Raw genomic sequence first — 16,739 nt, 5'->3', positions numbered from 1 at the left:
TAAAATTCCTTAAAGGCGATAGTCCAATAGGCTGTTATTCCAGAAAACAGACTGCCCTTTTCTTTGTGAGATCTAACATTTCCCGGTTTGTACAGGGAGATGTTGGACTTTTTACTCATCGAGTTAAGAGAAGGTCAAGGAGCCTCATACTTCTACCGTGTTTTAGGAAATATTGTAATGATAAGGTAATAATAAATATATACATATAATGTATATTAATAAAAACTAATACTACATATTGCAATGGTGGCACCAAAACTTCTCTCTTTAGCCTTTTCCTGTCCTTGTGGGTGCGCATATTTTTTACGCATAAATGCCAGTACGCATGCCTGTAAGCACACACGCACACACAGGTAGGACGTAGAAGGTGGAGCATTCACAGGTAATGTACCCTCTCTGCTATTTCTATGCATAGTTAATACTTTGATGAATTTCCATTTTTACTTGTATCGTGAAAACTCCTGAAGATTTGTTTGATGTTCTTCAAGAATTAAAATTGCAAAACTGTAATTTAAATACCATTGTTTTCTTTGATCTTCAAGGGTCTTCCAATAGAGAATTCGGCTGCGGAGATTCTGCTCTGATATTTACCAAGACAGGGCAGCGAGTCATTGTGTCAATACTGCTTTGTCAATTCCAGAGGTGACATTTTGAGGAAGTGTTAGGGTCACAAATTGTCCCATTTGTTTCCTCAAATTGCCCTCTGGCCCAAGTTTGAATAATACTGAAATCAGATATACAAGAGATACGGGAAAAAAACCAGTTTTACTGAAGAGGTTTTGGCTCTCTCCCAAATATACAATGGACTCAATGCTGCACAATGTTCCGAGTCATCTTACTCAATACATATATTTTTATGAATAGCAGGTAAAGATAAAATTTTGAAGACACTGAGTTACACACCAGCCATACTTACGTGCTACCTTATAACAAATACACCTGTCGGGGTTCAGCACTGTTTTATTAACAATGGCATGGATTATGACTGGCTCTGTGTGAGTGTGAGTGTGTGTGTGTGTGTGTGTGTGTGTGTGTGTGTGTGTGTGTATATCAGGAGTGTGGATTGTTGGGAGGAGGGAGAGTGGTTCAGCAAAGTCGTGAGACAGCTCTGGGTTTAAACCAGGGGTTGGCAAATTTTCTCTGTAAAGGGAGGGCCAGATAGTAAATATTTTAGGTTTTGTGGGCCAACAGCTAAGTTGAGCAACTACTCAACTCTGCTGTTATAACACGAAAGGAGCCATAGATGACACATAAGCAAGTGGATGTGGTGACTTGAATGGTGACCCCCTCAAAAGCTAAGAATGTGACTTTATTTGGAAAGAGTCTTTGCAGATATAATTAAGGATCTTGAGATGAGATCACCCTGAATTATCTGGGTGGGGCCCTAAAATCCAATGGAAAGTGCCCTTACAAGAGAAAAGCAGAGGGAGATTTGGGCCACACAGAGAAGGAGGGAAGACCGTGAGAAGACAGAGGCAGAGACTAGAGTCATGCAGCTACAAGGAATGCTGATGGCCACTAGGAACAGGAAGAGGCAAGGAAAGATTCTCCCTGGAACCTCTGGAGGGAGCGTGGCCCTGCCAATGCCTCGATTTTGGACCTCTAGCCCCCCAAACTGTGAGAGCACAAGTTTCTGTTATGTTGTCCCCAAGCTTGTGATACTTTGTTACGGCTGCCCTAGGAACCTAATACAATGTACAAGTTTCAATGAAACTTTATTCACAAGAGCAAGATTTGATCCATGGGCCATACTTTGCCCACCCCTGGTTTAGACCAACAAGAAATCTGAATAGGTCAGCAGGCTAAAAGCAAGTTAATAGACTTTCCTAAGGCTCAGAGATGCTTAGCTATGTGGGTTCAGGGATTCTGAAAGTACTTGAAGGGTTAATTTTCAAGATAGTGAAGAAGAAATAGGGGCTTACTGTTCCTGGTTAGAGATCTTGATGAAGGTCTTTGATCAATTTGAGACAAGAAGAAAATACATACTCACTCTTGGCTTCCTTCCAGGAGAGTGTACTGATTTGGCTTCTGGAATGGTTTTGGAAACACAGAAGGATATCTCCTTCTAGGGACGAGCTGGCCTCAACAGACTTTGCTCTGTATAGTTTTTGAGTCTCAGGAGATCTCTGGGGGATTTCTGAGGAGAAGGGAGCCCTTTCAGCCATTAGAGGATCCTAAGTCCCGAGCTGCAGCTCTGCTTGGGTCAACCAGTCGCTTTTTTGGCGTGTGCCATCTCTCTCACTCGTCCTCCCTTATTAAACACGCACACGCACACACGCCCGCCCGCTTGCGTGTGCTATTTGGAACATGTGCCCTCGCCCTCATTCTCACTGTCGAACCGAGAGAAATTACCGAAAGGATGAAGTTCTAGTCTTTCTCCACAATAATACAATACTTTTTGGAACTACGTTTTTGCCTCTTGAAACTTTGTTCAACATCACATTGTGAGTCACTATAAAGTGGACAGAACTGAGGCCCCTCGGTTCTGTAACCATTTGTAGAACGGTAGGTTTGGCTTTCTTCTTGTACCCATACAAACTTAACAGTCCGTGGGGAAAAGGTTTGATTTTCACAAGAAATTTTAAGATTTTAAGATTTAAGATTTTCCAATGTGAAAGGATTGTGTTAAATTGCTGAACTGCTCTTCAGAATTTCAAGCGTCAGCGTTCAGTTGCTCTAAATCTCCTCGCTCAATGAAAACATGTGGTTGTAAAAATATTTACCACCTCCTTTTTGAACCTACTTATTTTTAATCATTTGTGTCTCTTAGAAACAACAGACACTTTGAGATGGGGTGGGATGAAATCTAGCCGCAAGTCCCAGCTGCCTTCCAGCAGGCCTTGCTCACCTCTCTTTCTCTCTGGTTTTCCTTTACCCTTTGACGGCAACTGTTTCCACTTAACCAACCGTCACAATAAACTGCATGCCAGTCTGTCTGTGTGCCCAGCTACATATTACTACATATTCATGGAATAATTTCTGTTTTCTGCTAAGTTTAAAACGAGGGGATCTTCCTTCCCTTCTTTTTCCTTTCCCCCTTTTCTCTCAGTAACAGTGACAATAAAATTTGTTCTTAAGAATTTCCCTTTCTTTTAAAAGAAACCCTAATTATGGAGCCCCTGATTATACTTTTTTCATGGGTCAGTAGCTCTGGCTTGAATGGTAGGGTCTGTCCATCAGCCATATTTCCTGAGGGTCCACTATAGATGGAGGAAAAAGTTCAAACACTGAAGAAAAAGGTTCTAGAACATGCAAACTATTATATATAGAATGGATAAACAACAAGGTCTTACTGTACAGAACAGGGAACTATATTCTATATCCTGTGATAAACCATAATGGAAAAGATTATGAAAAAGAATGTATATCTGTGTATGACTGAATCACTTTGCTGTACAGCAGAAATTAACACATTGTAAATCAACTATACTTCCATAAAATAAATTTCAAAAAAAAAAAAGTTCTAAAATAAATAAAAACCATCCACCCTCAAAGAAACTATCAGTTTAACAGCTGCAGCCCTCCTTATCCTCACTTTGGAGCTATTTCTCCCTGTCAAGTCGCTGAGATGAATTATTTGACCTTTGCCATTTTGATGCTTCTGCTAAAAAGCCAAGATGGCTTCCAGGGTCCCTTCTAGAGCCTGAAGTACAAGGGCTGGGCAATTCTCAAGTCTTCCTGTTGTAAGGCTCCCAGAATCCTGGAACCTTAACTAGGGACCAGCCCTAAAGCTGGGGGCTCACAAGCCCTACTGGGCATTCCATCCTTAGTTCTCTGTGCCCTGACTCACCTCTAGAAGAATGAGGCAGTAAAAACTTAGCCGTAAAGGCTGAGGCTTACACCCTTCACAATAATTAAATCACTGCTTTGGAAGCATGCACCCAACATTGCCAAGTGATGTGTAAAATATGATGGAAAAATCAACATCTTCGTTAAAAAAAACTAGACCATATCAGAAGTAATTGGAGGGTTTTGTGTTACATTTGGACACTAGATGTTTTTATGTGTACGATTTTAACTTTTCAAGAAATATCCTTATTATTGTTGTCGGTGGCGTGGGGAAGGGAGGTCGGTGCCTCGTGAGTTTAGGAAGAGAATACCTGTCTCCTGGGTCCCTGCGTTTTTCTTGTTGGCCATGTTAAATATCGACCTCCTGGAATCCACAAGCAGCCGGTAGTATCCAGCCGTTAAGCAGGCCAGGTTCATGGCATCGGAAGATTCCATCAAGAGCGTGATGGGCTACACAAAAGAGAACGTTTTGGTTAAAACCATCCCTCCTTTATAACCTCCCTCAAGGGACAACGGCTACGTTTGTGCTTATGAAATGTGAACAAACGGAGTTTTGGAGCGACTGTTTCATTGAAGAAACACAAATGGGGAAAGGTCAGGTATAACAGAGAGCCTGACTGAAAAACGTTCAGGTGACAACATTTTGAAAGCCTAGACATTTGGAATCTTTCCCAAGTCATATTGGATTTAAAAAAAAAAGACTGGCTTTGTTCCAAATAGTTAATATTTTTAAAAGTCATAGTTAAGGAGTCAGTTACTAGTTGTGAACCCGTCATCTGAAAAAAAATCACAGGAAGATTAAGTTTGGGTTCGTGGTGAAAATTCATGTTGAAGTGAAGCAAAAATCAAGTGGAAATTACTGCTAAGACTGAATGAAAAGTGTCAAAGAGATCCAGGAAAATGATGCTTCTAAAAGAAACTGTAAATTCAGAGGAGAGCAAAACAGACATGGGAGTTGAGAAAAGGCCCTGCCAGAACTTTCTGGAAACTATGAGGTTACCATATAACTGGACGTGGATCTTGGGCATATAGGGAAGCAATTATCCTCGTTGAGTAAGGAAGGGTGGACTTGCTGGTGTGTTCTTGTTGAAAGAGAGAGAAAGTGAGAGGGAATTAAGGGAGCAAAGAACAAGCAGACACCCGGAGAGGCACAGAAACAGCGAGATGACAGGCCTCTTGCTTTCACTGCCAGGGGTAGCACCCTGGCCTTGGCTGGTGAAACCTAATTTCCATCCAAAGCCCCTATACTACTTGATGTGCTGCCTTTTCCTTCCATTTCAACTGTGGTCTCCCTCCAAGCCACCCCACAATTCTTTTCAGTAGGCAGGAAACCATCCATAGGGTCTTGTCACCCATTTCTGTTGGTGATAGATTATCCCTGTTATCAGGTCTGTGATGACTGCACCCGATATACCCTTTCTTCCGCCTGTTTTCCATGACAGGCTATTGTTCTCAGCATCTTCGGTTATGGACCGGGACAGGCACGCCAAGTCTCCTCTTGGACTTTCTTTGCCATGAAGTCAAGGGCAGCGCCCTGGATTCAGCCCATGAAACGCTCAGGCCAGCGCGCCTGAGCTCCGTGCTCGCCCTTTCACGCTCGTCTCTTCCGGCTGCACTGCACAGCGAGGCTTCCCTTTTGCTGTGCAGAAGCCCTTCCCCACATTCTCCTTTACTCTTAATCCGCCCCTCCCACGCCCTGGTGGGCAGGAGGCTGGGAGCGGGTTAGGGGTAGGGGTAGTTCTCACAGCACCCCTCCTGGTTCACCCTGTTTCCTCTGTGGACTCACTGTCTCTCTTTGGATCCAGTGCCTTTTCTCTATAGAAACATCAGATACATTAACGCTGCCAAAATCCAATGACTCATCTATTACAAACTGGGGCAAGAAGGTGGGGACAGGGGACCTGGATTACTTCCTGTCAGCTTCTGTTTGGGGAGGAAATGTCTGCCCTCTGAGGACAATCTCAGATAGTTGTTTCAAATGAAATGGCCGTGATATTAAAGGGGCCAGATGTTCAGCCGGCACTAATTGCTAGAGCATGAAAAGACAGATTGACTAAAATACTGTTTTTCCAAAAGAATAAGCACATACGGATGCAACCTAACAAAAGGGAAAGGGGGTTCTGAACAAAGCTGGGAAAAATCTCCCTGACTCTATACAAGAGCCACAGATTCTAGAAAGTAAGTCGGGAGACGTGTCCCCTACTCTCCATGTACGGTTCATGCACTCTGGAGCCAGAAGGGACTTTAGAAACGAACTCGCTTGCTTTCTCACGTAGAGATGAAGAGGTGGAGCCCAGAGAAAGAGAGTGGCTTGTCCCCCAGTCACAGAGCGCCTAGTGAGGACTGGAGCCCTCACACCTGAGTTGGGTGGACTTCTTCTGCACCCGTTGCGCCTTCCATGCGCTGCACATGTTGCAATTTTGCCTGCTTTATAAACATCAGCAGCATTATCAGGAAGCAAGGCCATGTTCAAGGCCACGTGTCAGTGTCTGAAAGACTCACCTTCACGTCCAGCACATGGAGCTCCACCCTCACCAGGCTCTCCTCTTCAGTAAACATCTCAATCCTATTGACGTGGCTGAAGTCAGCTAAAAGAGCCACCAGATTGGTTTTGGTGTTTATGACATGGCTTATGCCGTAGCGGGGCCCCACCAGGAGGGTCACTTCCGAGCGCTTCTCGGCCTGCTGAGAAAGAGACGTCGACAAAATATTAAAAATACTAGACCTCTGGGAATTCCCTGGAGGTCCAGTGGTTAGGACTCCGCACTTTCACTGCCCCGGGGCCCCGGATTCAATCCCTGGTCGGGGAACTAAGATCCCGCAAGTCGCGTAGTGCGTCCAATAAATAAATAAATAAATAAATAAATAAAATTAAATAAAAATACTAGACCTCTGAAGCACCAGGCAAAGTTGAACCTGAGAGTCTGTTTTTATAAGATCACATTTTCTTTAGAAAGTATTCCTGGGTTACATTGTACTAAATCATCCAATCAGAAGAACCAGATATATGATTGCAGCGAGGCTCTGATAAATTATGAATAATGTAGAAAGTAAATGCTATCACAGCACATATATTCATTATCATGAGAAGCTTTTAGAAATGAGGATTTTTTCCCTCTTTTTGAAATCATTCTGGCCCAGTGATTTAAAAGGAGGCCACTGTGAGAGCACGTTCTCTCGGCTCTTCACATTTCTTTTTCTAGGGCATTCTGCAGTGGCGTTATCTAGCTTAACATTTCTTCTGATATTTTCAGACTGGGGTGCAGTCAATTAGAAATGAGGCTGGAAAAGACTCACAGCTGACTTGCTTTTGTCATCAAAGACGGCTCATTCAAGACAGCCGAGGCAGTGACATTTTGCAGGCCTCTGTGGCTTCCATGAAAAAGCAAGGAAAAGAAATTACCACTAATGTTGCCTTGAACACACGGCCCCCATACAGTCGAAGGTCACTGAGGAACTTGAGATAATGGACCTTGGCTTGCAGTGCGGAGAGCTGAGGAGAGAAAAGAAACCTCAGGTGTTCACTCCGTCGGGTGTGACTGTGTTCCTGCTGGACACCAGCCGAAAACAAGGGCAAATGAGAAGAATGCTTCTACTGCCAACAGATGGGGTGCGACAAGGGCTCTTCGTGAGGAATGAAAGTAAACTGCTCTGTATTTGGTTTCCTGATCAAGGGCCGCAACAGGACATCTAGATTTAAATCTTTTCGTTTTGGGGGAAAAATATGGATTTGCTGGGCCAGAGCATTCAACAAGTCAGAATGAGATGATAGAACTCTCCACTGCAATGGCTGCCTGCAGAGTTTGTGGGAGCTGTTTTGAATACACACCTGCAATCCATAGAAAGCCTTTTAAATGGGCTCTTCACTCCCATCTTGTTTCTTCCAGTCTTTGCAAGTTTTTAGGGAAAGTGAACTTTCTGAGCACCGATCATTGTGGAAATGTTTGAACTCACTATCTAAGTCAATTCCAAGAAATGACTCCAAGAATTCAATTCCAAGAATCTATTGATTTAATTCTAAGAATCTATTGAGTTTCATGAATGATTGACAAATGAAATTTTATCCAGGTAAAATTGATCTTTATAAAGACTTAAAAATGCAGAGTCCCATATCCTAAAAAAGTACTTGATTGAAAAAAGTCCACGTTTCAATCTAAAATATGATACAAAACTACTAGACATGAAATAGATAAACAACAAGGTCCTACTGTATAGCACAGGGAACTGTACTCAATATCTTATAATAAACCATAATGGAAAAGAATCTGAAAAAGAATATATATATATATATATATATATACACACACACACATATATGTATAATTGAATCACTTTGCTGTACACCTGAAACACTTTAAATTGACTATCCTTCAAAACAAATTTTTTTTAATTAAAAAAAAATCAAAGAAAGAAAAAAAAGTCCACGTTTCATACCAAATGTGCCAGGAAAGTTTGTTAGGGGTGAAATTTTCCAACGAGGTGTAGAACATCAAGTAGCAAGGACTGCAAAACTCTGTTTTCAATTGCAGATAACTTGCCAACTCATTTGTCAACCGTACCTCAATGTGCTATCCTTTATATAATTGTAGTTTAGAACCAATCACCCAGCCGACTTCTTTCAAAAATCCAAAGCACTTTGCAAATTGATTTGAAATCAAACCACTCACTCTTAACTAGAAAAAAAAAAGACCTTTATAGAAGGGCAGTGATAGATGGACTGATCTTAGAGCAGTTTTCCAAATTATTACATAACCAGTGGGCCAGGCTTGGAAGAAAATCACACCAAGTCAATTAAAAGAAAGTAGCTTTGGGCAAGTCAGAACTGATACTTAGAACATCTTGACCCATGACATCCTGCTATATTTCCATAAGCTGAATGCTTACAGAAACTGGGAAGTAAGTCAAAGGTGGCTGATAGTGTGTCAAAGTTGATCACACGTTTTAAAAAGTCATTGGGGGTGAGGGGGGAGCAGAAATAAGTATGTGTTAGTCAGTAAAAAGGACTTAAAATCAGATACTAAGACCAAAGAACTACCCACACAAATGATTTGTATTAGAGAGTCACACACGTTTCTACGGCTGATGTCATTGAGAAACTGTTCTTGGGCTGTCAGACTGCCTCCAATTTTATAGGTCCTGGATTTTAAGGCTCCTTCTCTTTCTGGTTCCTGAAACCCTTTGCTTTTATTACCAATAAACATAACTCTCTATTCTGACCAACAGTATATTTTAAAATGTCCTTTGTGTCTCTTTTACTTGATTTAAAAAAAGGAGATTTTAACACTAATGATGGTGAATGACAGAACAAAGTTTATCTTCTCTCTAAAAGTAAGATTTAATTCAGTGGTTGTCAATTGGGGGTGATTTTGGCAAAATCCAGAGAGACGTTTTAGTTTGTCATGATTGAAGGGGTGGGTGCTACTGACACCTCACGGGTAGAGGACAGCGACGCCGCTAAATATCACACAGCGCACAGGACAGCCCTTCTTCGCCAACAAAGAATGATCTGGTCCCCAATGTCAATAGAGCCAAGGTAGAGAAACCTTGGTTTAATTCATGTGGCATCTAGTCTGCAGGGACCCTTAGTAGCTGCTGTGCACTTAAGCTGGTCTGAGTGGTAAGCGAAAAGATGATGAAAATAAGAAAATATTGTGCAATTCTATCCTCTAATCCCAAGGTCTCAGAGGCTTTGCAAGGTTCTCCTGCATGCACACGTGAACGCACACACAGTCCGTACAATAAGGAGTCTATAGCTTGCAAGGAATAAATAGGCCTCCATTAGAATACTTAGCTTTCACTTAGTCTTAGAAACATGTTAATAGTTTAAAAAAAGAAGGTTATATAGTGTTACATCCTCTGCAAATCTGGTGCTAAGTATTTTATTCATGGGCTAATTTTAAACATTTAAAAAAATGTATGCAAGCCTCTCTTTTTAAAATCCATTTTCTATTAAGATGCAAATGTGATACCTTTTTACCGGGTGGTACCAAGTTTTGATTTGCTTTGACAAGGTGTGAAAGTGCTTTCTTTATGTTCTTCTCTTTCATGCTTTGCAGCACAGCAGAGGGAAGAAAGGTCTCTAATCCCCATTCTTTTCTGCAATAAAGAGCATATCTTTAATTTCACATTCCTGTGATGATTAGGTATCTAAGACAAAATGGCACTCTGATGTTTGTTGGAACAAATGAACTCTTGGTAAGGCAGGGAATGGAGACAAGTCCCCAATTAGGGAAGCAACTTTTAATTTATACTCAGGAAACATACTATTTGATCATTAATCCATATGTTTGCATTTTAAAAGAAATATATTCTTCACTCTCCAGAGAGAAGGCTAACGAGGCATTTGGTACCAATGGAAACTGAACAGACACTTTATCCAACCCACCTCTGAGTCTCTTAGAGTTCATTCACATATCTGAGTTTGTACTTCCAACACCAATTTCTCTCCATCCCTTTGTTTATTCCCATTGCCACCTCTCCCTGTCTACCCATGCTCTGTCTTTCTGTCCTCTCTTAGAAGGACGAATATAGCTCCTTCATGCTCCCCAACCATTCTTTCCTCCCCATTTCCCTCATCAATGGCGATTTCTCCAGAAACACACAATTCTCTTTTCTCCCACCCAGATAGTATCTATCTAACTCCTTCCGTCAACATTTCTTGCTGAGGAGGGGCGGGGGTTGCTGGTATGGAGTCAGGGTAGGGTTCAGGACCCTTAAGCATGTCTGGTACTGACAGGGAGATGCAAACATCACTCATAGGTGTGGATATACAAGGAAAAAAACAAACAAATGGGCCTGGGTTAGTATATTCTTGCCAAGAGCCCATGTTCCCAACAATGACTACAACCCTATCCTAGGAAGGTTCCATATTTTGAATTCTAGGAAATTTATCCTGATTGGTCATGTGCCCAACCAGTATCTTCTAAATTATGTGAAGACTTTCGAGAAGGTTCTGGTTATCTCTCCAGCTCCGGCTCCTCTCTAAAGAAGGGTAGGAAGACAGCTTTCCCCCACTTGACCATTCACACCCTTTTCACTAGTTAAGATGGTGTTTTTTGTGATCACTGTTTTCTTCCTTCTCCTTCTCCTCAACTTGTACTTATTATTTTCACCCATCATTTGGCACTCCTTATGGGCTACCCTGTAATTCTACTTGTATCATTATTTTACATCATTACTTTTCATTCTCTGTCTTGTCTTTATAATCAGATCACAAATTCTTCAAAGGTTAAGATTATAATTTACAATATTTTCTTTTCTCTTAGTATAAATACAGTAAGTCCCCTACATACGAACCTTCAAGTTGCAAACTTGCAAAGATGCGAACGTGCGTTCGCACCAACGTCAGGCATGAGTGAAACTGCAGCTTGCCCTCTGTGTCCTACTGCTGATGATCCTTCAGCTCTACCATCTCCTACTTCCTCTCCCTCCTCCAGTCAGTAACTCTTCTTGCCTGTTCACTAGAGGCCAGCCCCAAAAGTACGCCAGCTGTTGTACTGTACTACTGTACTTTTCAAGGTACTGTACTGTAAGATTAAAAATGTAGTCCTTATTTTTGTGTTTGTGTTTGTTTGTTTTTTATGTATTGTTTGTGTGAAAAGTATTATAAGCCTATTATAATACAGTACTATATAGCCGATTATGTTAGTTGGGTACCTAGCCTAACTTTGTTGGACTTAGGAACAAACTGGACTTACCAATGCGCTCTCGGAACGGAACTCATTCGCATGTAGGGGAATTACTGTATCACATAAAATGCTCAATGAACATTTGTTGGGTGAATGAATGAATGAATGAGAACATTAATTAATCATCATAGACTCTGCAAGGTTCTTAGGCAAGTTAGTTATCTCTGGAAGTTTTTGATTGTACCATGCTCAACCTGGTAAAATGTGGGTACAGAAAGTAGGAACAGAAATGCATTTTGGTTGTCTGAAAATCATCTCAAGTTGTGCAGGCCACCTTTTCAAGTGGGATCCAGTTTCATCTGTTCCTAAGAACCTCAGAAAGGGGAACGGATGAGGGTGTGACTGGATCCACTCAAGCGCGAGACCTCTTTGTGAGCCGAATCTCTCTCGGGCTCCAGTCCTGGCATGTGTGGCAAGAGAGGAAGAGACAAACCATCTGCAAAAAGGAGTGGACTGAGATTGGAAGGCCTGGGGTTCTCAAGCTGCACACAAGGATCTGTCCCTAGGCAGTGACAGGAGAACCGAGGGTGGCAAGATCAGGGGCGCTGGGAGTCAGCAACCTGGAGCTCTCATCTTCCCATCTTCTCATCTTCCCAAACGCAGGCTCGCAAACCTGGAGCTCTCATCTTCCCAAACGCAGGCTCGCAAACCCATTGAGAAGAAGCCATTTTACTCCGTGGGGGTCGACCTGGCGCTGTGGAACCCAGAAAGGCTTTACAGGCAGCCCATGGGAAGCTTCTGTGGGATGTGGAGTTTCAATCAGCCATACGCCACTTGGAGGTGGAGACGGAGCAGACGCTAAGGTCTGTAGTGTTACATGTTCAGCCCCACCATAAACTTTGAAACATGAGTATTCTTTTTTTCTTAGCATTAGAGCTGCCAGGATTAAAAAAATGGTGGCTGCTTTAGGCTACTGGATCACCTTCCAGCAGGAAGCATACAGACTGGGAGATAGAGGGTTCTCTTTTAAAGGATGACTCTTATATAAGCTCGTCAACTGAAGGCAACATAAACTGCTTTTTTCTAAGAAGAGGGGATCTTTTCCGGCTAAAGAGGTAGTACACTGCTGTTGTAAATGCCATATTCAGCAAGAGAAGGCATTTATTTTCCAAACAGCATTTGATTCATGAAACAAAGTTTGTGTGGCATCCTTTCCCACGCTGTCATAGTTCTTTATTACTACTACCATCCTTCCTGATTAGGACTCAAAGAATTACTTTTTATACTGCATTTTGATCGTCTAAAAGTAATCTGTGGTTATGCACACCATTTTCTAAACACAGGTCTTCAAATGATCACACAAACTATAGCCCGATGTGGAGTCCCACCGCCTGTGTTCGAATCCTACCCCCTCTAGTTAATAGCCAGTGTGACTTAGGCAAGTTATTTAACCGTCTGTGCCTCGGCTTGCTCATCTGTCAATCCTACTGATTTCATAGGGAGGTTTTGGGAATCAAACAGCTTAACGTCTGAAGAGTGCCGAGACCAAAGCTTGGTTTAGAACCAAGTTCATTTAGGAATTTAAAAATGTATGCTTCATTTTAAATGTGACCCTCAATTTAACCACAATTCTCTAAAAGTGGACTATGTAAGAAATGGTCTCTTCCACCGAAAATGAACAGAATATTCATATATTTTGCCTCTGGTTAACAAATGCTCTGCCACAAACAACATCAATTTTGGAAATAGACACACACATCAAAAATACCCTTAGGCATTAAGGAGGCAGCATCTTTGTCTCCGAAATGGCTCCAAGAGTCAACACTTACTCAATGTACTTGAGGGAGATTTTCTGCGTTTGCTTGGTGGTCACGGTTGCAATGTACATTTGCAACGCCGCCAGCCGCAGGGCGATGTCATATTTCAGCTCCGGCCCAAACCGCTCCTGAACGACATCGTTACAACTCTGAAAAGAGACCAGCAGAGGGCGCAGCTTGTCAAAGGATGCACTGCGTTGCCTTAGAGGGACAGGTGACAGGCGTTTCCCCACTGTCCCACCTTCACTTCCAAGGCAAGGGGCTAAATGTGGAAACATTTTCACCGCTGCTTAGAACCGAGTCAGTATTTAAGTGCAGGCACAAACACAGAGACCACACAAACGTTTAACATTCATCACGAGCGAGCTGCTATTTAAATATTTAGCTTTTTGTAAAAATAATGAGGAAATTAGGAATGGAATTTCCAAACACAGGTGCCACGACTGAACACGTGAAGCTCTAGTAGCATGATGTGGCTTCTGTAGCTAGGCTGCCGGGATTGGAATCCTGGGTTCCAATCCTCTATTTCCACTTTAAGAGGAAAGAATCCTCTTTCTCTACTTACATCATGTGACCTTGGGCAAGGCCCTTAATTGTTCTGTGCCTCGGTTTCCCCTTCTGTAAGTTGGGGATAATACTTCCCATTCGCAGGGTTGTGACAAGGATTAAATGAGTTAACAAGCCCTCAGAATTCCATCTGGTAAACTGGAAGCGCTCACACATGTTTAGAGCTGTCATCATCAATGTCACCCTCTTGCTATCATCCAGAGTGGCTTCGGGGAGGAAGAATGAGCAAGGTGATGGAAAGCAGCAGCTCTGGACCTACACCTGCCTCGGGGTCCTGGCTTTACCAATGGCTACCTCTGTGCATAACCTTCAAGCAGTTTACTTCGCTCTTGCAGCCTCAGTTTACTCATCTGTGCAATGGGGATTCATACCAACGACTTGGCCGGAGTGGACAGGGTGGTGAGGATGAGGTGAGATGCACGCTTTGTCACAGCGCCTTGGTGCACTCAGTGGAGGGTGGCTCTTGAAATCGTCAGTCCGTTCCAGTGGTGACTGCCCCCACTGAGACTTTGAGGGAGTCTCTCGGCTTTAGTTTGTTCACGTGTAAAAGGGTGACACCTACCTCACAGGGTTTGGGGTGAGCATCAGATTGAAGAGGGGCTGAGAGGGTATTGTAACGTGTCAAGCCCTCCAGGACCACAAGTGAAGGGTCTGAGGGCGCCATTCTCACTCCTGCACGGAGCAAACACTGAGCCGAACGTTGATGGGAAGCACGGTGCTGCTTAAGTATATTCTGCATGTGTGTTTACTTATTTTCGTTATTGGAAACTAGGCTCTTGGGCCAGAAGATATATTTAGCCTCTTTCTCCCTTCTTTATTCTCTGCCTTGTCCCCAAAAGATTTCAAATGAAAAACTGTATCAGGATTTGTTTGGCTCCTTTCTGAGATAAGTACCTTTACGACCACTTCATGTATTGATTCTACTAAATGGGAACACGTACCCCATACGGTTTCTGCATACAGTATTTGCCCTTCGGATACGTCCCCCTGGGACCCTACCTGCCCGCTCTGGGTGCCTGCCTCGCAGCCCACCCCTCACCCCCAAAAGTGAAGCCACATTCCCTTCCCTCCATCCTTCACATGGTTTTCCACCTTCGCTTTTCCTTAAAATCCCACATCTATCTGGATTGCACTGTACTCCTGTTGGAAGTGGGTCTGATTAGAGGCAGGAGACAGGGTGGCTCTGAGGGAAGCTGCCATTTTGTTTTGCTAGTCTTGGATTTATTTATTTGCTAGTCTTCAGTTATTTCCAAGAGCCCAGGGTTGTCCACAATGGGATACCAGGGGTTTGAGGGTCCAGATAGGGTCATTTTATAGTCTCGTGAGGGATGCGGGTGAGCAAGTCTCTTGGCAAAGTGCCAGGCCATAACACGCACTCGAAGAACCAGTTTTTTGATAAAACCATTTTGATAGATCACTTTCTTCTAGGACTGCTACTGCATGACAGATTTGAAACAGGATTTTAGCATAGAATTTAGAGACAAAAGCTCCAAGTTGGATCCTAGGCTCTGTCAACTACCAATCAACTGACCTTGGATGTGGCACTTCATCTCTCGAGTCTCAGTTTTCTTATCTGAAAAAAAAATGGGCTAACAACAGCTAACTCTCAAGATTGCTAGCATACCTGCAAGGATGTTTCATAAAATGGAATGTGCTTTATAAAGGTGAGTCATCACTATCACTTGTCCTCTGAGTTGTGACTGCGGTTGTTTTTTCCCACTCCTGTTATACCCTGTATTTAACCAGACTTCTGAGTGGATTCTTTTGTCAAGGTGATTAGTCACTTAATTACATTATATAATTAGTTCAGACTGATCCCGGAGAACTAGTGTGATGTCTGACTTATACATATTTTTGGTACAAATTATGCATTTATTACTCTCAAGTACATTATTTAAAATATAGTTATACACACAAATGGCGGTCATTGTTTTGCTAAACAGAGGTCTCGACAGACTCCGCTTTAGATCTACAAAAGTTCATTTATAATGAACATGTGAGATATTAAAAAGGAAACCAATACTGCTAAAGTGTTTGAAAACATTTTGTAGCCTTATCATCCTGTTTACCAATTGGTTTAACCATCTTTGTTTTAATAGACAGTGGACAGCTAAATGTCAGCATAGCTTATTATAATTATGAAATAGAACAGTCTGGATTATTAGGGTTTACTGTTATTACATATGCTGAAATCTGTAAAATACCTCATGGTCCATTAATGGCTAGGAGATTCTTATATATTATCACTATCGAAACCTCTGTGGTCATTGTCATGGCTTGTTAATGGCCACTGCCCTCATTAAGAGCCCACTAGGCTGAATTGATTTTTGTCTGTGTAACATGATAGACATTGTTTCTGTTTCCTCTCTTGTTCTCTAGGCTAATTTTATTGCATCTTTTTAGTACCTTAAAATCAACACTCGGACACAGCACCATTCGCAGGCCCACTGACAGATGCTACACAGATATGTAATTTTAGACATACTGCACGTTCTGTGATACAAGGCATTTTGAAACAGAGGGTCTGAGTCCAAGAAATTTTCATTTCCTATTCTCAGTGGAGGATATATGAGATGATGGTAGATTAATTTTGGCCTCTATCGCCCACCATAACATGGCTCCCCCCTTCCCCCCCCAGCGCTGGCTACTCCTTGAAGGGATAGCTAATCCACCACCTGTGCAACACCCAAGGGGGGAAAGCGGAAGTGTCTTCGGTCTTCAGCTAGTCCCAGGGCAAGAGCCCCAGACAGGTTTTCCTGTTCTCAGGACAGTCCCACAGGTAGAAAAGATGTGTCTTTTGAATAAGAAAGATTCCCATGAACTGCATTAGATTTGAGCAAACACCTTAAGTGCTTAGCAGTACTTCTGGGCTACTTAAAAGCTCTCCCCTCGCCAAGACAAACACAACCGGGCTCTTCTTTTAGAAATGCAATGGACT

The 16,739-nt window shown here is 42.5% G+C and overlaps 1 protein-coding gene across 4 annotated transcripts in view; it reads right to left on the bottom strand.

Moving 5' to 3' along the window:
- Positions 1-16,739, bottom strand: part of FRMPD4 (FERM and PDZ domain containing 4) — a 525,557-nt gene that overhangs the window by 7,408 nt on the left and 501,410 nt on the right. For all 4 annotated transcript variants that reach the window (XM_082375456.1, XM_082375459.1, XM_082375457.1 and 1 more), the window contains 5 exons: positions 13,247-13,383; positions 9,759-9,885; positions 7,193-7,282; positions 6,292-6,474; positions 4,101-4,239 (listed from right to left, as the gene is read on the bottom strand). In XM_082375456.1, coding sequence (XP_082231582.1) covers positions 4,101-4,239; positions 6,292-6,474; positions 7,193-7,282; positions 9,759-9,885; positions 13,247-13,383 — 676 coding nt within the window. The remainder of the gene's footprint in view (positions 1-4,100; positions 4,240-6,291; positions 6,475-7,192; positions 7,283-9,758; positions 9,886-13,246; positions 13,384-16,739) is intronic.

The sequence above is a fragment of the Balaenoptera borealis genome, assembly GCF_965194805.1.
Source record: "Balaenoptera borealis genome assembly, chromosome: X".
Classification (NCBI taxonomy): Eukaryota; Metazoa; Chordata; class Mammalia; order Artiodactyla; family Balaenopteridae; genus Balaenoptera; species Balaenoptera borealis.
This window is presented reverse-complemented; position numbering and strand designations above follow the sequence as displayed.